A 24,380-nucleotide genomic window follows, 5' to 3' on the forward strand; every position below is an offset into this window, starting at 1 on the left:
GAGTTCAGAAAGTGCATTACTGGCGAGTGTATACATTTCTCAACTAATTTTGATAAAGGAGACAGAATGGCTATGGGGCGATAGTTTGAGAATTTCCACCCTTATGAAGGGGAATAATGTAAGAGATTTTCCAAAGTTGAGGTATGTGGGATTCTTGTATGAAGCGGTTGATAAGCATTGAGACTGGGTAGGATAGAGATTCGGCAGCGAGTTTCAAGAAGTGAGCAGGTATGCCGTCTGCTGCAAGAGCAGTGCGTTTGAGTTTTAGGAGGTATTTTTTTATTGCAGAGGTTGGAACAGGTGAGAGAGTAAAGGGTACTGGGTTGTTAGGGACAGATACAGATGTTTCTTGTTTATAAAAGGGCATGAATGGAATAATTTATGTAATGTGCTTAGGTTATATGATATATAGCAATATATGTGAAGTGTAATGTTCGTTTATTTTAATTTGTTAATAGAGTTTGATTACTTTTGTATAACTGTAAATTTAGCGATATAACAAGTGATAATTCAAAAAAAAAGTGCTGAAAAAAAAGCCCTTTGTACCACCTTGAAATCCAGGGAATCAGAGGACCCCCCCCCTCCCCGGAGCCGAAGCTTCCGAGGAAGGCAGGTAGGGGCCACCCACCAAATCTGAGCCTCAAGGGAAAAGTCAGATCCTAGATGTCCAGGCCCAAAGACCCGACAGGAAGAGATGAATCCAGCAAAAATGGAGCTGAGCCTAAACCCTCTGATCCACTGCTGACATCTCAGCTCTGAGGGTCTCTCTGATCTGAGGGTATCAGAGCAAATCCAGTCAGGGAAATCATCAGAGTGGAGAAAGGAGCTCTCCTCATATCTGATTCTGAAATTCTCAAAGAGCACAGATCCTGGGATTCCAAAACCACAGGTTGGATCGGAGAGGGAGAAACAATGGACTTCATAGGCAGACTCACAGATCCAATAGGGGCAGAGCTGACAGAATCCCCATCTTGATCTGAGATCTAAGGAATTTACGCATCATCCTATCCACATCTGCCTCAGACAGACTTCTAGAAGACCTAGAAGATGTTGTGGAAGTGGGTCGAGAGTGTTTCTTTGCAGTTTGAAATAACTGAGTGGGCAGAGAAGGAGAAACAGGTTTGACTGCATACACTGGAGTATGGCTTTTGTGAGATGTACTGATTCTCATATCCAGGGGTTTAGGATCTGAAGAAGTAGAAGGCAAAGAAGATATAACTATAGGAGCCGACCCTTTCAGATCCAAGGATGACTTTGGATCTGAGGAAAGGCTAAGAGATTTAGGATCTGACATCGGAACCCGATAGTTTTCTGATCTTTTCAATTGTCTCCAAGAAAGCCCTTGGGAACTTAGGAGGAAACTTTTTCCTGGGTTCCAAAGAAACAGAGTTGGATGCTTTGGAAGGGGGGGGGGGTGAGCCCCAGAAGAAGCAGGAAGTGAATCTCTAAGTATAAGCTTATTATGCCTGGCAGCCAAAACTCTTGAATTAAAAGTAGAGCATACAGAACAGGTCGTGTTAAGATGATCTGGTCCCACATAGTAAGCACACTTCTTATGGGCATCAGAATTTGGGATCTTATGCCCACAAGAAGTGCACTTTTTAAACCCAGTTGGGTTCTCTGGCATAGATGAAAGGAGGACAACCCCTGAAGTAAGCAAAAACAGTAATAAGAAAATAACTTTTTTTTTTTTTTTGAAAAAATAGCTGTTATAATGGAATTACCAGAAAAACATGGTAATTATAACAACAAACAGCCAAACAAAAACAAAAAAGAGAAAGAGAGAAGGACAAAATACCAACTATGGCATTTCAGAAATACCTGACAGGTAAAGGAAGGCACCAATAATGGTACAAAGGTTACTAACAAGTTAGTAGAAAAGTCAAGGAAAGTGATAACTAAGAGGGAGGATGTAAGGAAAGAACTAAAAAGTTGAAAAAGGCCATCTAACTTTAACCAATTAACAATCAGATGAAAAAAAATGATTACAGTGCTCGAGGGTGAAACCTACATCTAACCATGATGGCAGCAAATGAGATCTGAGGCAATGGGGATGGAATATGGCATTATGGGCAGAGGGAGGAGCTAGGGAGCTGGATCCAAAATCTAGTGTATGCAGCCAAGTTGGATTCAAGTATCAGATCTGAACCTATAAGTGAGAAGAATAAAAAGAACAACATCAGATCAAGTCTTTAAACATGTGGTCATAAAGTTTTTTTAGATCATCCTGAACCTTCTGGAATGTGATTACATTATATCTGACTACAGTTTCTATCAATTCAATGCTTACTCCATCAAATAACCATACCAGTTTGTCATGAGCTTCACTGTTTTTGAAAATACCATTGGATATTTTTAAATCTCTTAAATCTTTTGGTATCTCTAAAAGCACATACTAGTTTAGTTAAAAGTTCATTAAGAGCATCTGGACATCTCTTACCAGATAATGTATTTACTACTACTTGTCCGTAAGTTCTTGCTGTTGGATTCAATCCTGTTGCTATCCTACTATTGTCATCTCTGATTTTATTGGATGAGGTATATTGTTTGTTCTAGCTAAAGCCTCACAAAGCTCACCAGGAATGCTATGCAATGTAAGTTGACTTGGAACAGACATAAAATCCATCCTGAGAGATTTGAGAGACTCCAAGAGGCCATCCAACTGATGAAAAATCAGCAAGCCAAAAAATACACAAGTAAAATGAACTATAGTGCAAATGAAAAATAAATATCCACAAAAAGCACACTATTAGGAGCTCAAAAATTACCAAGACAATGGAATAAATTTAGCACTTTCATTCTTTATTAAAAAGATTTCATCATAATTATATACAATATTTGCCATGCCATTTAAATTCAACACAACCCCCTCCCAACATTTTTACAAGAATTAAATTAATTTGTGTTCTTTCAGTTTTAAAAGTAATTTAATATTCAGGCTGCCATTCAAATCTGAGAGGGTGTGAGAATCTGCCCAAATTTGGAATCCCTATGAAGAGACAGAAAAGGAGGAGTTCCCCTCTCCACACACATGTTCTCATTAGATCAAGGTCTAAAGGAGCTTCCAGGTGTATGGTGTTTGTATGGTTTTCTCTTTCAGTCACTAGAGATCCTGACCTACATTATCCAGGTGGAAGAAAGGCATGGAGAAAGAAAAGCCTCAAGGGTAAAGTAGACAGAGGGGGTCTGTAAGAATGAAGAAGGTATAGCCTATGGAAAACAATGATCTGCACTGAAACTCCAAGAAGAAAAGGCTCACATCTCTAGATCACTGATACAAGGGTACTGTAAAGGGAATAGAAATTTATGAGCCATCAAAAATACACCCAGAAAGCAGATGTCTGGGGTATAGATGCTTGTTCAGCAGAAGCAGGTTGAGCCAGCACTAGATCATTTAGCACATCTAAAGTTGATGTGGGGTAAACAGAGGTGTGTAAGGCTGTTTTCTACATAGAAAGGTACTAGGCAGGCAGATATTGCTGGCACTAACACATGCAAGCCCACAGAACATGCTCACAGGGAGCTGGCATGTAATCTGTGTACTTGAAAACACACCTTCTCACCTTCTTGGCATGTTAGTTATAATAATATCATCAGCATATGTCTGGTAATATGCAAGTCTTTCGGCTTTTCCCTGTTAGGGGTCGTCACAGTGGAACTCCAGTCCGCTCATGATTGGCAGTGGATTTTTATGGTGACGAATTGCCAGCCTGACGCCCAATCTTCAATGAAGGCACCCCCATTAACGCTCGCACCTACCTGCATGTCTTTAGCATTACTCGACCACGGGGAGGACATGCAGACTCCACACAGAAGGCGCTCCAGCCGAGAATCAAATGGGAGAGCCTCTTGCTGTGAGGCGACAACTCTAACTGCTGCAACACTGTGGCAAACAGCATATGGCTGGTAATAATTAAATAATTTACCAACAGCTTCCAACAGAGAACAAAAACTGTTATCCAGAAGAAAGATACTATTGTATCCATCAGATTGCCATCTCCCCCATTTTAACAGCAACAGATCATGCTTAGCCAATTCACAGCCAATTACTATGTCACCTAAGGAATGCGATTCCTGAACTTTTTTAAATAAACAGCAAGGCTTGTTTTTATGTAGGCAAATCCATCATAAGGGAGGATTAGACTGCTTAAGAACACTATGGTAGACATATACAGCTGTTAGTAAGACTTTCCATTCTGTCAACAGGAATTTTCTGTGAGAAAGAAGGAGGAGCTTGTATTGATACTGGGAATTTGCCAGAGAAAAATATACATATTATTGGGATTACACTGCTTGAGACTCTGTGACACTCAGGCATTGCTGTTACTGAATTAATTTGCATCATTATTTGTGAGTGGCTAAAGGGGGCACATATTGATACAAAGTATTCAGTGGGGAGGGATGGCTGTACTACATCACCTGGAATTTATTTCCTATGCATACACTGTTAATGAGTTTTGTTTTATTCTGGTAAGTAACAAAACAGACCAGATGCTAAAGTTCTAAAAACAAACCCTCATTTCAACAATATTAAGCAAAAACCTCAGTATAAATGAAATTAAGAAAATGCTTCTTACCTGTTTGTATACAGTGCATATTCATTTGTTTAGCAGGTGCAAATCCATATATAGACTCTTCATAATTTTCTTCCTTAGCTTCACTTTCTTCTAATGGGGAAAATCTTGGCAGGTCTATGTGTCCATGCATTCTTTGCAGAGCACATCCCCAGGGAATGTAATCTTTAGGTCCTTGTTCCATTCCAGTCTGATATGAAAGCTCTTCATTACTGCTTTCTGTAGCTTCGTCTTTTTCTAATGTTAACCATCTAGGTATAGCTAGGTGTCCCGGTATTCTCCGCAGAACACCCCCCCTGGGAATATAAACTGTAGGCTCTTGTTCCATACAAGTTTGATGTGGGCGCTCTTTATACTCATCTTCTGTAGCTTCACTGTCTTCTGATGTAAACAATCTGGTCAGATCTAGGTATCCAGGAATTCTCCGCAGAACTAGCCCCCTGGGAAGGTAATCTGTAAACTCATGATCTTTGTATGGAACAGAAGGAGGTTCACTAGCTGAAGTTTTTGATACATTTTCTGCCTGCTGCAAAGATGATTGTGAAGAAGCTACTGCAGTGCATGAAGCAGAACATTCTTCCTCCCTGCATCTTATCTTCAATGCATATTCCTTTTGTTCATGGGGCATCTTTTGAGGAATAGGATCAGGGACAGACTCCAATGGAATTGTCTTTGCATATCCTATTTGCATATGATCTATTTCTAAAGGGTCTTTCATCATGCAAGCATCAACAAGATGCATTTCTTTACATGACTCTTGTGGAATCAAGCAACATAATGCATTGGCAATTGACCTTCTAATTTTTTTAAGCATCTCATATTGAAAAAATGAAGATTTGTGTTTTTGCCTCTTAGCATCTTCATTAAATATTACAGGTTCTGGAGACTGCAAAGCTGGTTTGCTAACCATAAAGTTAGAAATGACTGGAATCCTTTTAGGTGAAGTTGGCATAACACCTATGGAATCACACTGGACAGTTACTGTTGTCATGGTGGGCACTGAACAGTTACCTGCAATATCTGGTCTTGATAGAGGAAGTGAAGCAACACCATTACCCTGATAAGAAAACATCAAGGAGTCCATCATGATACTATATTTAGGTTCTCTATCTACATGGGACACTTGGAGATGATCAGTATCAACACTGCAGGTTTGTTCTTCATAAGCACCTGGTTGTCCATTATAGCTAAGCTTTGCTGTCACTTTATCTATTTAAAGAAATATTAATATTCACATATTACCTGCTTGAAGTTTAAATTACACATGAAATTACCATTTTTGCTTTTTTTATAAACAATTGAGTCACCTGCAACTGAGTTAAAACCAGTGTTGTGAAAGTAGAATATCTGAAAAGACACAATATAGGTAAACAGGTTTGCCTTTTCCCCTTCTTCAATGTATATTTATACTTAACAGTTATAACTAAATTATAACTAATTAATATGTAAAATCATTGTCAATGACATCCAGTATCTTTCATAAATTATAGTATAGTTGTGTAAGTAAGCTTACCATAACAGTAGTTGTTTGAATGATCACTGCTGCAGTAACCATTGCAATATGGCTTATATCTTGCCGAGGATTTAACACCTTTGACATGCCCAAACTATCAGGCAGCTCAAGCTGAGCTGACTAAAAGTCAGGTTTGGGCACCAAGCTCTTCAGAGCTTTCCTGCCTACAGGTAGAGGGAGATTGAGCCCTGAAAGAACAACAAAAAAATAAATGTCCACACCCTGGCATAGAACGTACACCAAAAAACAAGGGGGAATGGAATGGAATGGAGGGAGACAGCAGCTACTGCAGCATTGATCATTCGAACTTCTACTGTTATGATAACTTTACTTACACAACTGTACTATGTTAATCATATTGATCACTGCTGCAATTGCCTTAACTATTTAGGTAGATTACCTTAGCTAACTAAATTTGGGAGGAGGAAGGAGAAGAATCCAGGAGCCCCTGGGGAATGGTCTTAGCAAAGCTTGATCTGGGCCTAGAGAAGGAGTCAAGTTTATAGTGCTTTGTAAAAGTATGTACAGAGGACCAAGTATTAGCTTCTAGAATGCTTGGAGAATTCAACCCTTTCCAAAAAGCCAAAGATAAAGTCAAGGCCCTGGTACAGTAAACCTTGACCCTGCCTGGAATAGTTTTGTTACGGTGAATATAAGAAAAAGTTTATAGCCTTAGACAATCATTTGGAAAAAAAGTCTGTTTTTGAACAGGTTGTCCCTTCTTCTTCTTACCTTCACGAAAAATGAAAAATTCATCCAAAGAGCTGAAAGATTTAGTTCTGTCAAGACAGTACATGAGCTGTCTATGGAAATCCAAGGTATGGGGTATCCTTTCTCCCTCATTTTTAGGTCCAGGAAAGAAAATGGGGAGATGGATAGTTTGGCTTAAAGAAAACTCAGATATCACTTTAGGCATAAAAGAACTATTAGTTCTCAAAGAAACCCTGTGCCTCTGGAAAATGAGTTAGAGTTGACTCACCATAAGAGCTTGTAACTCAGATACATATCTTGCAGAGGTGAAGCAATTAGTAAAAACTGTTTTCCATATTAAGGATCTGAAGCCAGCCAGGTTAGCTGGTTCAAATGGAGCAATTGTTAGTTTCTCTAACACAAAATGAAGATGCTAAGGAGGGGCCACCATTTTTCTTAGAGGCTTCTTATGCTAAACCCCCTTTCAAAAATATTTTGACATGAGACTGCATTGAAAGAGAAGGTTTTATAGGCAGACATTCTGAAATGGCTGATAAATTAACCTTGACGGAGGAATAAGAAAGGCCATAAGCCATAAAATAGTAACTTGCACAAATATTGTAAAGCCAAAGAAAAAGTAGCCCCAAATGACTTCTGATTATGTTGTTGGCACTAACTTACAAAACTCCCCACAGCTGGATCAAATCTGGCTTAAATCTTGGAAGACCCCCGGATCTAGTTTCCCATTCATGATTGCCTGCCCTGGTCCTGCTCAGTTTGTCTATCACACAGTTTTGCTCTGGCAGACTGCAGGGTGTAGAGTGAAATTGTGCTGTGAAGCTATATCCCAATCTAACATGGCTACAGCAAAGGGGTTATGACCTGGTTTCCCCTTGCTTGTTGATGTTCCTCATGACTGTGGTATCGTCTGTAACCTCTTGAAGAGGTTCCAGGAATCAAAGATCATTCAGAGAGTTGAGTGCCTTGATCAGAGCAAACTTTTTCTTAATATTTATATGCTTGTATGTGTTCTTGGTGTCTCGCACCCTCTGCACTTTTATCCCTCCTGCAACTGCTCCCCAAGCAAAGTCCATGACATCTGTGGTACTTGACTCCTTTGCAGCAAGGAGGGAGAAGAAGAAACCTATTTTAAGGATATCTGTTGTCTCTATCAAATTATTTCTCTTCTGGCAAACACCAACACTGAGATTTGGAAAGATAAAGGGTGCTGGTGCTGGAACCAAAGAAATTTCAGATACCACTGTATCTTTCTCATGTGGAGTCTTGCCATGGCCGTGAAACCCAAAATCCTGAGGTATTCCATCACAGTGACTGAAGTGTGAGTGGAAAACCTTACCAATTGATCTAGATATAGATCTATTTTTTTCCTGTGAAAAAAAAGCTCTTTGAACTGATGTGTCTAGCTGACATCCCAGGAACAAGATTTTGTGAGAAGGAGTCAAGAAATACTTTTAAATGCTGTCTTGGAATACTGGCTTGTTTAAGAAATTTCTCACCCAAGAGAGAGAGAACGAGAAAGAGAGAGAGAGAGACAGTGACAGAGACAGAGATTCCTGACATTGAAAAAGATTCTGCAAGATATGCAAGTCATTTAAATATGGAAAATGTGGAAATCCTGTAAGCTATTAACTGCAGCTAGATACATTGCAAACACTCTTGGTGCATGGTGCAGTAGACAGTCCAAAGGATAAGGCTGAGGATTGATATGTGATTCCAATACACAAATCCTTAAGAAATGTCTGAAATCTGGATGAATAGGGATGTGATGATAAGCATCTTTTAAGTATAGTGTTACCAGGAAATGTGAGAGAGGAAGAAAAGTTAATATTTTGTGAAGTGACATTATTTTGAACATGGGCACCATCACAAAAAGGTTTAGGAAGGTAAGAGCCAGAACTGGTTTCCAAGAATTTTCTTTCTTTGGCACTAGAAACATCCTTGAATAAAAATCCCTACCTGCTAAAGAGGAACTGGTTCTATCACTCCTTGGAACAGCATGTGATAAAAAAACTGGTGGAAACAAGGAGTCTGAGCTGGAGGATGTGGAATGGCCCACCCCTGCAAAGGAAGAATTTCCTCCTACTGATATCTGTAACCTTGACAAATGGTTTTTCAGAGCCCATTTGTCTGAAACTATCTGTTGTCAAAGAGAAAAATGGAGATTCAGACTTTCTGGAAGAAAAAAGAAACCAGAGTGGAAGGGGTTTTCAATGCCTCTTGAACAGTTATTCAGACTTTTTGAACTATCTTTGTTTTGAGAGGTTCAAGACCTTTTTTTTGGAACCGTCATACCATTTTTTTTTCTTAAATGGCTGTTTGCCTGTATTTTGTTGAGACTGTTTATTCTGTCCAGCAAAGGAAAGCACAAGCAGACCAATGATCCTCATAAGCCTTACAGGAGAGTACTCTTTGGAGGCAGTAAACCTTTGAAGGCTTCACACTCAAACTTGCAGCTCAGTTCAAGCTGCCTAACAGTTTAGGTGTGTGGCCCTGAGGCTGGCCGGCTGTTATACACTTGGCAGACTATAACCCATATAGATAAAACTACTGCAGCAGTGATCAATATAATGGACATCAGGAAAGTTTACTTTTGTAAGTAAAAATTTAACAAAATAATAGAAACATACACAAGAAAAAGCTATTTAGTCATATTATTTTGTTTGGATGGGCTTCAACCGAACAGCCTAATACCACAAGCTACCCCTGTATTCATTGCACTAAACTCACAGTTGTCATTTTCAGAAATGAAATAAACTTTCATATTCCCACTTCTGCAAAAATACACCGAGATCTCAAGTTATTCCTTCTAGCATCACATATCCAGCTGCACAGCAATGACTTCTTAAGTCTTCCCCTGGCTTTGCTTCCTTCCAGATGTTAAAAGAAAAGTCCCCTTACCATACTAGCATGGTCTTGTAACTTAGATATGGCTTCCTAACCTCCTGAAGTTCATACCTCCTCATTGCAGACACTGGTGTATTACAATTAAAAGTATGCATTTTCAGAGCTCATGCTGACATCAGTTCTCAGTGTTCTTTCTGGACATTATCACTACAAAAGGACCAAAAATATACCTTTGTGTGAATCTTTCCAGCTTTAACTATTCTCAGTCTTCTGTATGTCTTGTGCCCCACAACAGACACACAATTACTTTTTCTCAAAGACGTTCATTCATTTCCTTCCTTTTAAAACAAGTTAACATTAAAGGATAAGAAGTGAGAAGAATATAGGAAAAAGGTGGAAAAGATTTCAGAAAATGCCCCTCTTCTATGACTCTTCTGAAAAAAGATTCAGTTGCTGTGTATAGTAACACATAGCCATTCTCAACAGCTATTTCTGTTTTCCCCAGTAACAACTTCATTGTGTTATTTGCTGAATTTCTTTGCCTGACTGGCAGAAAAATCCTTTTTTTTTAAATGTATTTTGAGTTATCTGCTAAGTTTGCTTGTCTTATGGTTCAGTTACAGCTTCTTCCTTAAGGCTTCAACATCCTAACATTCTATCCTCAGATGATCTTCTAGCCCTATTTCATGTGACATTGCTGTATTCTAATGATGGCAGTTTTTTTGCATTATTTAATTTATTTTAATTGTGGTTTATCAAAATGATGTGAACATGTTGTGGGAGCTGGTACTGCATTGCAATAGCTTTTTGTTTTCCCCCATAGTTGTATGATTGTGCAGTCTGGATGTATGGCAGAGTTTATTGAAGGTCACACCTAAACATGAGCGGTGCAGAGGTGTTGTCCCCCACTAAAATGTTTTTTTTTTCTATTTTTAGAGATCCTTTAGTTATGCTTCTCAATACAGGAAAATCAATGAAGCTTTATTTGTTGTTTGCAGTCAAACACAGAGAAAGCCATTATTGGTGTTTCTTATGAAAAATGTTTCTTTTTGTGTTGCAATAATCCACGATCAATACAAATATTACACTTCCTCTATTTAGGTATATATCTTGTCTCACCTCATTTAAAATATTTTCTGATTGCCACACATATTGGGACAGGCACCCATTATTCTGAACAAGAATTTGATTGCAATAATAGCTCAATTTATTGCGATAATTAATTGTGTTTATCCTTGCAGCTTCCATGTTCACATTCCCTGATTACCCATACTCATCTTTAACAGAATTTTCACATCACAATACTTCTGTGGTTCATGTACAGCAGCCAAATTTACAAGAAAAATGTTTCTCACATATGTATAGGGACAGAGTTTTGTAAAGTATTGTGCAGGGTTGGGGTTAGGGACAGGGTAGGGTTAGGGTTAAAGTTAGCATGCAAGTTTTTTCAGGCTTGTTGGCTGTTGGTGAAGCACCCTCCAAGAGGAAAAAACGCTGAGAGAAGAAGGGAGCCACTTTTGAGATTTTAAGTATTTTTTCTCTGTTTATTTGCTAAGTTTTTCTGCATAGCTGCCTAGCTTGAGCATTTTCTGGCTTGTTAAACTTGATTTCTGTATTAGTAGCTGTATTTAGAGCACAACCAAAAGCTGTTTGCTGAATTTCCTGTTTGCACTTAATTTTAAATCGTTTTTTTCTTAAAACTTGCATATTTTCTGTCCTTGACCTAGCACTCTTGTGTGGGGTCATTTACTGCACTGTTATAACTTGATATTACTTGTGAACCTCTGCTATCTCTGTAAAACAAAACAAAAAAAAATCTTGCTTTTTTCCCACTTTTCTGAGAGTTAAAAAGTTCAGTTACAGGCTTGCTGTTCCTGAACTGTTTGAAAGTTTCTGTGAGGCCATTTTGCTTGGGCTGAAGGAGGGTCTCTGTGTTTATCAGTGGGAGTGACTAACATTGAGCAGCTTCCGCCCCCGGAGAGGTGGTTACTGACTTGAAACTGTAGTTTTATTGGCCACTAGGGGTCATTTCCATAACTCCTTCATCTTCCTCTCTTAAAACCTAGTTGCCTCGTGGTTTGAGCGTCTTTTCAGGCTTGTTGGCTGTTGGTGAAGCACCCTCCAAGAGGAAAAACGCTGAGAGAAGAAGGAGCCACTTTTGAGATTTTAAGTATTTTTCTCTGTTTATTTGCTAAGTTTTTCTGCATAGCTGCCTAGCTTGAGCATTTTCTGGCTTGTTAAACTTGATTTCTGTATTAGTAGCTGTATTTAGAGCACAACCAAAAGCTGTTTGCTGAATTTCCTGTTTGCACTTAATTTTAAATCGTTTTTTCTTAAAACTTGCATATTTTCTGTCCTTGACCTAGCACTCTTGTGTGGGGTCATTTACTGCACTGTTATAACTTGATATTACTTGTGAACCTCTGCTATCTCTGTAAAAACAAAACAAAAAAAAATCTTGCTTTTTCCCACTTTTCTGAGAGTTAAAAAGTTCAGTTACAGGCTTGCTGTTCCTGAACTGTTTGAAAGTTTCTGTGAGGCCATTTTGCTTGGGCTGAAGGAGGGTCTCTGTGTTTATCAGTGGGAGTGACTAACATTGAGCAGCTTCCCTGCCCCCGGAGAGGTGGTTACTGACTTGAAACTGTAGTTTTATTGGCCACTAGGGTCATTTCCATAACTCCTTCATCTTCCTCTCTTAAAACCTAGTTGCCTCGTGGTTTGAGCGTCTTTTCAGGCTTGTTGGCTGTTGGTGAAGCACCCTCCAAGAGGAAAAAACGCTGAGAGAAGAAGGGAGCCACTTTTGAGATTTTAAGTATTTTTCTCTGTTTATTTGCTAAGTTTTTCTGCATAGCTGCCTAGCTTGAGCATTTTCTGGCTTGTTAAACTTGATTTCTGTATTAGTAGCTGTATTTAGAGCACAACCAAAAGCTGTTTGCTGAATTTCCTGTTTGCACTTAATTTTAAATCGTTTTTTCTTAAAACTTGCATATTTTCTGTCCTTGACCTAGCACTCTTGTGTGGGGTCATTTACTGCACTGTTATAACTTGATATTACTTGTGAACCTCTGCTATCTCTGTAAAAACAAAACAAAAAAAATCTTGCTTTTTCCCACTTTTCTGAGAGTTAAAAGTTCAGTTACAGGCTTGCTGTTCCTGAACTGTTTGAAAGTTTCTGTGAGGCCATTTTGCTTGGGCTGAAGGAGGGTCTCTGTGTTTATCAGTGGGAGTGACTAACATTGAGCAGCTTCCCTGCCCCGGAGAGGTGGTTACTGACTTGAAACTGTAGTTTGGTCATTTCCATAACTCCTTCATCTTCCTCTCTTAAAACCTAGTTGCCTCGTGGTTTGAGCGTCTTTTCAGGCTTGTTGGCTGTTGGTGAAGCACCCTCTGAGAGAAGAAGGAGCCACTTTTGAGATTTTAAGTATTTTTCTCTGTTTATTTGCTAAGTTTTTCTGCATAGCTGCCTAGCTTGAGCATTTTCTGGCTTGTTAAACTTGATTTCTGTATTAGTAGCTGTATTTAGAGCACAACCAAAAGCTGTTTGCTGAATTTCCTGTTTGCACTTAATTTTAAATCGTTTTTCTTAAAACTTGCATATTTTCTGTCCTTGACCTAGCACTCTTGTGTGGGGTCATTTACTGCACTGTTATAACTTGATATTACTTGTGAACCTCTGCTATCTCTGTAAAAACAAAACAAAAAAATCTTGCTTTTTTCCCACTTTTCTGAGAGTTAAAAAGTTCAGTTACAGGCTTGCTGTTCCTGAACTGTTTGAAAGTTTCTGTGAGGCCATTTTGCTTGGGCTGAAGGAGGGTCTCTGTGTTTATCAGTGGGAGTGACTAACATTGAGCAGCTTCCCTGCCCCGGAGAGGTGGTTACTGACTTGAAACTGTAGTTTTATTGGCCACTAGGGTCATTTTTCCTCTCTTTCCAGCCCCCTGCTATAAAGCACGCTTAGCGCGCCATTTTTGATTTGATGGAGATGAACATGCGGAGCACTTGTGCACACACACTAGCAGCAAGCAGGTTTAAACTATTCATTACCTTGATAATGCACTCTTTGTCATAGATAGTACCCAAAAAAAGGCAACCTCTACTGTCACCCACGCCCCTCCCCCGGAATTTTTTTTAAAGTTTTGTTCATTCTCTAGCATGTCGAGGGATCAGTTGCTAGTGTCCCTTCCTGCTCAGCTGGTGAACCTGGGAATATTGAGGCAATGTTACAACTGCCCATGTACACAGACAACCCTCTCCTCCCTCCCACAAAACACAAATACATGCAGATGATGCAACTACACGGGCTGGGATTGAGGAGCCTCTGATTATGTAGGCCCAGACAGGTATGACCCCTGACCTTGAGCAGCATCCTACCTTCACAAGAATGATGCCACAATACAGAGATAAGATGATCAGCTTTAATAATTGGCTTACACAAACACTGTCATTCAAAGGGATCCCCATAGTGCCTTTTTAGGCAAAGCTCAAAATTCTAAACCTACACCTAGACACAAAAAAAAAAAAACTAAACTGAGGCCCTTTCTCAGTATGGAGAACATCGACTGTGTTGTGACAGAAACCTGGTTCAAGTCTCTATTCCTGACCCGAGACCATCCAGGTGCAATTAACCATAGGCAAGACTGCTCTGCAAATTGTAGCATGTTACAGGCCACCTCACAAACGAGATAACATACTTGATCTCATCATCACGAACATGGGGAGCACAATGTTTTGTACCAAAGGCAAGCATCCAGTCTGGTGGACCCCAAGCCAAAAACAAATCCAACTACAACAAGGAGGAAGCTTTACAAGATAGCTCTCATAAAATCATCCAAAGCAAAATTTCGAGAGAAAATAAAAAGACTCACAAAAGACAATCATAAGGCCATATGCTCAGAGCTAGTTCAAAATGATGTGAAGACTGATCCTCCTAGACCATGGGACCTGATGGTGTCCCCGGCTGTGTGCTCCATGACTCAATGAGGAATTAAACCCCAGCCAGGGACAGCTGTTTAATCAAGACATAGGGAATTTGCAGACTTTGGATCCAACCAGTTTGGTTTTTTTTTCAAAGGCAGATCATGCCTTTAAACTTTTGACTTTTTTCAAACAGTCAAAATGTCAACCCATACATCACAAGATGGGCTGCAAACTGGTTGAGTGACAGAACCCACAGGGTCAGGGAGCTGGCCTCATGTCAGACTCAAAGCCTGTCACAAAGTGGTCCCACACAGGCTCAGTCCTAAACAAGGTTACCCCTAGCTACCAAACAGGTGGCAATCACTGACCATGAGAAGAAGTTCAGGGACCTTAAGTAAGGATGGACAAGATGGCTTCACACACTCCTACCCCACCACCTTATGTTTGTTAATCCAAACTCTAACCTTGCTCCTTATGTCAATCCTATACATATCACTACTACTAACCCTGTACATATCCTTATGAAAAATCCTTCCCCTAATAGTACCACTAAACCCTGTACATATCTTTATGAAAAAGCCTTTCCCTAACAGTACCGCTAAATCCCATACATATCCTCATGAAACAGCCTTTCCCTAACAGTGCTGCTAAACCCTATGCATATCCTAATGAAAGAGCCTTTCCCCTAACAGTACCATTAAACCCTATACATATCCTTATGAAAAAAAGCCTTTCCTTAACAGTACCAGTAAACAAGACAACTCATAGTCACTTTACAGACAGCAGCACACATTTATGACATCTATATGTAAACTGTTTCCGCACCTAACCCATATCTGTTTTCCTCAAATGAAACTGTGTGATCCCTACCTTCAAGCTTAATGAATTTGTTAACTATGAATTATATTGAATGCATTTATGAGTAACTATTCTACATAAGATCTTTATTAACTATCATTTGTATCTAAATTGTATAATGCATCTTGGAGCTTTTCTCCCCGGGCCTCCACTGAAAATGGGTCAATTTGGCCCAGTGGACTTCCCCAGTAATAAAAATTGCAAATAAATAAATAAATAAATATTTTATCTCCCTTCCTAGCTCTTACTGTAATCCTGACCTGCAAACACACACGCGTGTGCACACACACACACACACACACACACACACACAGACACACACACACACTCAAACACACTAACACGCCCACACAAACGCATCTAATTCCAAATATTTTGACTTCCGCAAAAGTTTTGATATTAAAACAAAATTCACACTGTGTGGAAACACAAGCACATCAGTATTCCTACTTTTAACAACTTCTAACCACAAAAGTATTAAAAAAAAAAAAAAAAGCGCACTCACATTTAGACATACATATAAGTCAAGATACAGTCAACAAAAACACTTTTTTCTAGCTTGAAAACACTTCTTTTTAAGAAAAAAGTAAGTTTTCTCAAGTAAAAAAGAAATGTAAATGTTTTTTTCCTAAAGGAAACGTGTGCCCAGCAATGGAAGAGCGTTAGCTGATCGCCGATCCTCAAAAGCACACAGAGGATGCTCTTCTCATTGGCAGGAAAGCATTAAAGGACTTGGCACCCAAAGCTGACTTTTTAGTCAGCTCAAGTCAAGATGACTAACAGTTTTGGTACATGGAAGGTGCACTAAAGTTTTTAAAGCTGGCCAACTCTTCTATCCTATGCAGGATGTAACCCATATAGCTTAGGCTACTGCAGCAGTGATGTCAATGATGAACACATATTGGTATGCCCTTAAGGAGTCATTTGCATGTATCCTATAGTCATCCATTACAGGAGGTTTAAGGTAATAAACAGTGAAAACTTCAGCTTTGCTGGGTCTTTCTTGGAGTTAAAATTCAATCCTACTCAAGACAAAACTTTAAGACTGTTAGTATGTTTATCTATACTCTAAGAAGTTCCATTTATTCTATGCACACAGATAACATGCTGACTGCTGTTTGCATAATGAGATGAGTTGGTGAAACTAGAAGTGATGTACTTACCATAACGTTCCATGTTTGTAGTCCATCTCGCTTATATTCTTGCTGGTTGGGTTCGTAAAAGCTCAAGAGGTTTCAGTGGCTCAAGGCTAATCCCTATCCCATGATGGCCCAGGCTACACCCCCAGATCTTGCTTGCAAGCAAGAAGCACCTTATAATCTATATGTATATAAAAATATATACATAAATAATATATATACATATTTAAACCTCACTATAATTCAGTCAAGGAAGAGGCTAAAAGTCATCATATCTCTGCAGGCAGATAATTTTGCCCACCAGTCCCTCCAGGAATGGGAGAGGGAAAGAGGGTGGGATGCAAGAACATAGATGAGATGGACTACAAATATGGAATGTTATGGTAAGTACATCATTTCTAGATGTTATGTAGTCCTATCTCACCATAATTCTTGCTGGTTGTGGCTCAGGAAAAAAGACTTTTCAGTGCCATGGATCCAAAGGAAGCCCTGTTCTGGGAGGCCAAGTCCACTTTGTAATGAGTGATAAAGATGTGAGGTTTCGCCCATGTAGCAGTTGCACAAATTGAATCTAAAGGAAACCTCGCTTGAAAGGCCAATGAAGTTGAGAGTGACCTAGTGGAGTGACCTTTTATCTTCCTTGGTAACTGTATGTCATTCTTTTGGTATGAAAAGATGATACAATCCGTAAGTCAATTAGACATGGTCACCTTTGAGACTGGTAATCCTGTCTTCTTATCAGAAAAGGAGACAAAAAGTTGATCTGACTTTCTAATGTCTTTCGTTCTATGCAAGTAGAAACTCAGCTGTCTGTGCACATCAAGCTGGTGTAGTTTATATTCTGCCTTGTTGGTGTAATTGCGAAAAAGACTGGCAATTCCATGGATTGGTTTATGTTGTTTTCCAAACAAACCTTTGGGAGGAAGGAGGGGTTAGTTCTCAGAGATACCCTGTCCTTATGAAATACAATACAAGGCAGACATACTGAAAGAGCCTGCAGCTCAGAAACTCTTCTAGTTGATGTAATGGAAACAAGGAAGAGGGTTTTCCACGATAAATATTTCATATCACAAGTAGAAGCAAGCTCATAGGGAGATGCAGTCAGAGAATTTAGAACCAAATTTAGATCCCAGGGTGTCATCGGTTCTTTAATCGGGGGCCTAAGTAGAAAAGTACCTTTGAGAAAGGCCTTACATAATTTGTGAGACATAATGGGAACACCCATTTTACCTGTATGAAAATTGGAGATAGCAGCTAATTGCACACTAATAGTAGCTGCCGCAGTGCCTTCTTCAAACAGATTTGAGAGAAACTCTAAAATTGCTGGAATAGGGGCGGTAAGAGGTTCAATATTTCGTTTAGCTGCCCAACATGAAAATCTCTTCCATTTGTTAGAGTACAATTTCCTAGTGGAAAGTTTATGGGAAGAAGCTAGGATATGACTTACTGCTGGCATGAAAGAATAACACCTGGCTAGTCATGGAATTGGAGCAGCCAAGCTGTCAACTTGAGGGTGTGAATGGATGGATGGAACTCTCCCAAAAAGTGGGTCAGAAGGTCTGGAATTGGATCCAGAATCCAAGGTTTCTCCAAGAGGTGAGTTTGTAGAAAAGGAAACCAAACCTGATGAGGCCAGTACAGAGCAATGAGGATCATTTTGCTTCTCGACCATTTGGCTTTCTGTAACAACTTTGGAATGAGTGGAAAGGGGGGAAAGGCGTAGAGTAATCCCGAGGGCCAATTGTGAACCAGTGCATCCCTGGGTGGCTTCCCCTTTGGGGGAATTAGGGCAAAGTAGCTGCTGCATTTGGTATTCTTTGGAGTGGCGAAAAGGTCGCAGCAAGGCTGGCACCATCTGCAGAAAATCATCTCCGCAATCTCTCTGTTCAGGGACCACTCGTGGGGTAACAGGAGAGTCCTGCTGAGTCTGCCCGCTATCACACTGGATTTCCCTGGGATGTGCCTTGCAATTAGAAAGCATTGACAAGCAATTGCCCATTACCAAATTCTTAATGCCTCTCGACATAGAGGGTAAGATTTGGTTTCTCCTTGTTTGTTTATATACCACACTACCAACATGTTGTCTGTCTGAATTGCAATTGTCCCTAGAGGGAGAGAGTCCTGAAGTGCCTGCAACACATAAAGCACCACTCTCATCTCTAGGATGTTTATATGCAGATGGTTCTCGTGGTCCTGCCATAAACCTTGAAGTGCCCTTCCCAGATAATGACCCTCCCACCCAATCTGGGAAGCGTCCGTGGTTAACACTGCCTTTGATTGGGGAAACACAAAGGGGTGACCTAGATACAGTTGGTCTGTCTGAAGCCACCAAGTTAAATCTCTCTTGCAAGACTCCATGATGTATATCGTATGTGAAGGAGGGAGATATTGCATCGACCATTGTGCGAATAAAATCCATTGTAGGAGTCTCATGTGTAATCGGGCTAAGGGTACCAGCAGAATGGCAGCAGCCATGGTTCCCAGGGTCTGTAACACTTGTCTGGCCTGGATTTTCTTTGTCAAAATCAAAATTTGTACCTGTTGATCCAGGGAGTGGATTCGATCTGGGGTGAGTCTTGCTTTCATGTCTCTTGAATTTAACTCAGCTCCTAAGAAGACAATATGTTGCGATGGTAACAAGGCAGATTTTTCTTGATTTGTTGTGATGCCCAGCCGGTTGCAAAGAACAAGGGGTTTGTCCCTGGCCTGAGATAGTAGATGCCTGGTGGGGGTGGTGAGGAGCCAGTCATCCAGATATGAAAATACTCCGAATCCCTGACTTCTCAGGTGAGCCGTGACCACTGCCATACATTTGGTGAACACTCTGGGGGCTGTAGTGAGGCCAAAGGGCAGGGCTCGAAATTGGTAGTGACTGGTTCCCAGCCAGAAGTGCAGATACCTTCTGGACCGCCTGCTTATTTTTATATGGTAGTACACGTCCTTGAGGTCGATACAGCACATCCAGTTGTCTTTCCCTATGAAAGGGAATATCGACTGCGGGGTTACCATCCAGAACTTTGTTTTCTTTACAGATTTGTTTAATCTGCTGAGATCTAGGATGGATCTCCAGTCCTCTGCCTTTTTTGGCACTAAAAAGAACCTTGAGGAAGTTCCGGATCCTATCTAGTCTGCGGGGACTTCTTGGTTGACTCTTTTGTCTAGCAACGATTGAATCTCTATAGAGTCGCCAAGTCCTTTTGCGCAGGTGGAACGTCTGGTAAGGACTTTTGATTTGGAGGGGTAGAAGAAAAAGGAATGAGGTAACCTCTGGATATTATCTCTTGTATCCATTGTTTTGGGAAATTTGTTGCCAGGTGTTTGGGTATAATGATAGGTGACCCCCGACTGCCTCCAGAGAAGGATAGGGGGGTCTCCTTTCAGGAGGGCTGGTAGGGCCTATCAGAGAAGGTCTCCCTGTTGCCCTGATTCTGTGGACCCCCTCTTCCACGAGGGCGGCTTCTGTTATAGCTTACCCTCTGCCCCTGGGGGATGAATCGTCACGTTGGTCCAAGAAACCTTTTTGGGATTTGCAGAACCACATTTTCCCGCCCTTTTGACCTTTGGGATAAGGTCTGGAAGGGGCAGATAAGGTTTTCCCATCTTTCTCGCACCTGGACAGCATCTCTTTTAACACAGGTCCAAACAAGGCTAAACCATCAAAAGAGGCATTGGTACATGAAGACTTGAAAGGGTCAGCAAAGTTACATAGGCCCATCCACGAATATCTCTTAAGAGAGATTCCTGATGCTGACACTCTAACTTGCTCCGTCAGCTGCATAGGTGATTAGCCTCATAGAGGAGTTTACGATAGTGGTAAGGGTGGCTAGCTGTGAGGCTACCTTATCTGTGGACCCCGTAGCTACTGCTCCTTGAAGGGTATCTCCTAGTTCTTTGATGAGATCCCTTTGAAGTCTAGTAAAATGGGATAAATAGTTCAGCGACTGCAAGGTGAAGGTTGCTGAAGAGAACATGCGCTTGCCATATCTATCCATAGTCCTAGACTCTTTATTAGGAGGATGATTAGATGAATAGGTTTCTGACAGTTCCTTCTTCATTGCCACCGCCACCACCATGGCATCTATGGGGGCTCCTTTTGTTAAAAATTCCTTTTCTTTAGGAGCCATAATAAATTTGTTTGGCCTCCTCGGAACAGGCTCCACAGTGTCTGGTGAAGTCCATGCTTTCCTGGAAATGACCTCTAATAACTGGTCATAAGGAGGATTCACCCAGAAAGTGGAAGGGCAAGATCCAGAAGCCTCCAGGTATACTGAATCATCCTCTGAAGGGTTGATGGGCTGCCAATCATCCCTCTGTTTCAGGATTTCCAGGATGTCTGCAAAGGAGACATCCTCAAAGGGGGATCTTGGGAACCACTCAAATTCATCCAAATCAGTATCTGAAGTGACTGACTCAGGGGAGTCAGTGTCCTTCCTCTTGCAAAGCCTCTTCCTGGGAACATCCTCCGAGGGATACTCAGGAGAAGTCCTGGAAGAGGGAGCACCACCAGCGGTGATCACCTGGAGCTCTGGATCTCTATGCTTAGGAAGGAGTGGAGAAGAGATAGACACAGGCATCTGGTGGGGAATAGGGAGTGGATCTGAGAGCAGTGCCGTCTGAGGGGACAGCATCCTCTCCACTGCCTAGAAAGCACTCTCACCCCATTCCGGAGAAGACCTCCGCACCAAGGATGCTGGAGATCGGTTCCAAGGAGGAGGAGGCGGTTCTGAGGCAGAGGTAGGTTCCAAGCACAACCACGTTGAAGCACCAAAAAGGAGCATCAGATCAGATGTCATACCACACCTTCACCCCCAGAGCTGACAGGAGAGCATTGGCTCCCAGATATCTCGACACCGGATGGAGCCGAAGACACCAGAGCTGAAGTCGGAACCAAAGAAGCCGGCAAGGGTCTAGGGGCGATGCTACAATCAGATCCATACCCTCTGGCTCCGAAGACTCTAGGGTAATCGAAGGAGGAATCAAAGAAAGTAGAGTGGAGACAGGTGACTCTGATGCCTTTGGGCCCGGAGGTGAAAGCAATTTAGCCAGGGCCGGTGTGCATAGAAATCTCTTCCCCACCCGCTCTACATCATCATCTGAAAGACTCCTGGAGGAGCGGGTGGACAAAGAGGGAGATCTCCTAGACTCCAATATGGGGATCTCAAGACTGGTGACACCACCATTGGATCCAAAGCTGGGGTCCAAGGAGTGGAAACCTCAGTCGGCTCCTTTGACAGTAGTGGTGCCGAAGAGGTTAGTGATGCAGACTTGTCATAGCCGAGAGCCCTCGGTTCTGAAATCTTTTTGTGTGGTTTTGAATTTGGAGTGGAAGATGGCCTCTTTCTAGATGACTTAGAACCCTCATCCAAAGCTTGCTGAAAGGGAAGATCACCTTTGGCAATTAACTTAGTTTTACGCTCCTGCAGAACTCTACTACTAAAACCGTGACAAATAGTGCAAGGGTCTTGCAGATGTATGGCACCAAGACAGTAAGCACAATTAGTGTGCGCATCTGTCAACGACATCTTTCCAGCACACTTCACACATTTTTTGAACCCAAAAGGCTTATGCTCCTTGGGTTCATTAGAGGAGTCCTTAGAACTCTCCTTAGATGTTATAGACAAAACCAGTAACAAAGTACTAGGCTAATTTAAAACTTTTTTTTTTGAAAGAGAATCCTTTAATTGAAAAAGGATACTACCGAAAGGGGAAAAAGGGCAGAACCCGGGTTCTGACCTGGGAAAGAAAATGGCCCTGAAGTTAAGGGGCCGAGAGAGGCCTTTAACTAAAATGGCACTCTCTAAAAAGGGGTGGAAAGACTCAAAAGGGGTTCTAATGCAGACAACACAAACAGCTAGCAGTTAGGGGGAAACAGGGAAGAAGAAATAGTGCAACTGGTTAGAAAAAGACCAAATAATTGAAAAAATTATACTTACAAGCCAACGACCCAACTGAAGAAACACCTCAAAGCTTGCATGGCAAACAAGATCTGGGGATGTAGCCTGGGGCATCATGGGATAGGGATTAGCCTCGAGCCACTGAAAGCTCTCAAGCTTTAGTATGCAGCCAAGTCAGAGCCAAGGATCGGCTCCGAACCCAACCAGCAAGAATTGCGGTGAGATAGGACTACATAACATCAAGTGTTAAATACAGTGAATGTAATTTACCACCAGTCACTAAAAATCCCAACAGAAACAGAGCAGCGGTGTAGAAGTAATATAAATGCTTTCCTTTCAGTATATCATAAAATGCCAAGAGTAAATAATACCTGAGGCGGAACAATATTAGCAGCAGTCCAAGTTGTAAATATCACAAACCAGTAATCAAAGAATAAAAAAAAGAAGTTATGTTCGTACTATAATGTTCCATGTGTGTTGTCCATCTCATCCTTTATTCTCACTGATGGGTCAGATCCGATCCGTCGGATCCGTCACAGCCTTTACATAAGCTCGAGGTCCTCAGCCAAGCTTGTGGGCATTTTTCCCAACAAATAATGCAACTGTTCTATAACCTTAGATCTTGTTTGCTGCGCAACCAAGAGGTTCCTGGTAGCCAAGCTCTGGGCTAAGTATTGATAATTGCCTTTGTTACTTTCTGACACAACCTTCTGTAGAAATGAGGGGTTAGTGCATAAAGAAACTCTTTCCTTACGAAAAACTATTTATGAGGGCTTGGCAGACACAACTTGCAATTCAGAAACTCTTCTAGCCAAAGTAATAGCCACTAAAAAGAGCATTTTCCAGGACAGATATAGATATATTTCAAACCACATGTTGCCAGTGGTTCAAAGGGAGGACCAATAATGTTTGACAAGACAAAATTCAGACCCCAGGGTGGTGGTGTTGGATTTTTGTATGGGGGTCTTATCATAGTAGTTCCTTTTAAGAAAACTTTACAAACTTTGTGAGACATTATTCCAGAACCATTTTCTCCTACATGGAAATCTGAAATTACTGCCAGCTGAACTCTTAATAGTGGCTGCAACAGCTCCTTCATTGAAAAGTTTTGTCAAAAATTCTAAAATCGAATGTATGGTTGTAGAAAAAGGATCTGATTATCACTGGCCCATGTAACATAATCTCTTCCATTTACTTTTGTACAGTTTACATGTAGATGTTTTATGGGAAGATAACAAAATATGTCTGACTGAGAAAGGGCAGGAAACCTGGCAATCAGGGGAACTGGAGCAGGATGAAAAGAAGATGACATTGCAGGATCTAGTTGGGGCTTGGGTGGAATTGAACTAGGAGAAAGCATATTTTCTTTGGTTAAGCCCAAAAAACAACCTCAAAGGCTGAAGCTGCCACTGGAGATGAAGATCTCTCATGATTCAAAGAGGACAGAGAACCCTTGACCCTGACAAGCCATGGCCCCGAAGCTGACTTCACACCCAAGCAATTTAGTGCTAATGTACCAAGGGGAAGAGATGGCTCTGAGAATCTCAGCATCAATCCTTCCCCTTGGAAACAATAAATAATACTATGGCTCCTAGTCCCATCTCAATCTAAAGGTACTAGAGCTGAGAGGGATAGGGAAGCTGTCAGTGTCAAAGTAGATTGAACTATCGGCATCAACAAAGATGCTTTTAGATTAGTCAGATCCAAAACTGTCAGAACAAAAGGATGGACCACAACAGGCAGATGAATTTGAGGGATAGAATGGCCAATGGCTGGTAAGTTCCCAGGGGATGGAACTGGCAGAACCCCAGGCTGGATCTGCGCCCTCATCATCCTGTTGATGTCATACTCTGTTAAGCTCTGAGATGATAAGAGTGATAGAGAAGAAGAGGCCACTAATGAAAGCCTGTAATATCTCCTCTCTTACAGG

The 24,380-nt window shown here is 41.0% G+C and overlaps 1 protein-coding gene across 1 annotated transcript in view; it reads right to left on the reverse strand.

Moving 5' to 3' along the window:
* Window positions 1-24,380, reverse strand: part of LOC122798626 — a 310,399-nt gene that overhangs the window by 114,328 nt on the left and 171,691 nt on the right. Inside the window, exon 2 of the mRNA XM_044067712.1 lies at window positions 4,578-5,783. Within this exon, the coding sequence (XP_043923647.1) occupies window positions 4,578-5,783 (1,206 nt within the window). The remainder of the gene's footprint in view (window positions 1-4,577; window positions 5,784-24,380) is intronic.

This window comes from Protopterus annectens, chromosome 3.part1 (assembly GCF_019279795.1).
Source record: "Protopterus annectens isolate FY-2018-M chromosome 3.part1, PAN1.0, whole genome shotgun sequence".
Classification (NCBI taxonomy): domain Eukaryota; kingdom Metazoa; phylum Chordata; order Ceratodontiformes; family Protopteridae; genus Protopterus; species Protopterus annectens.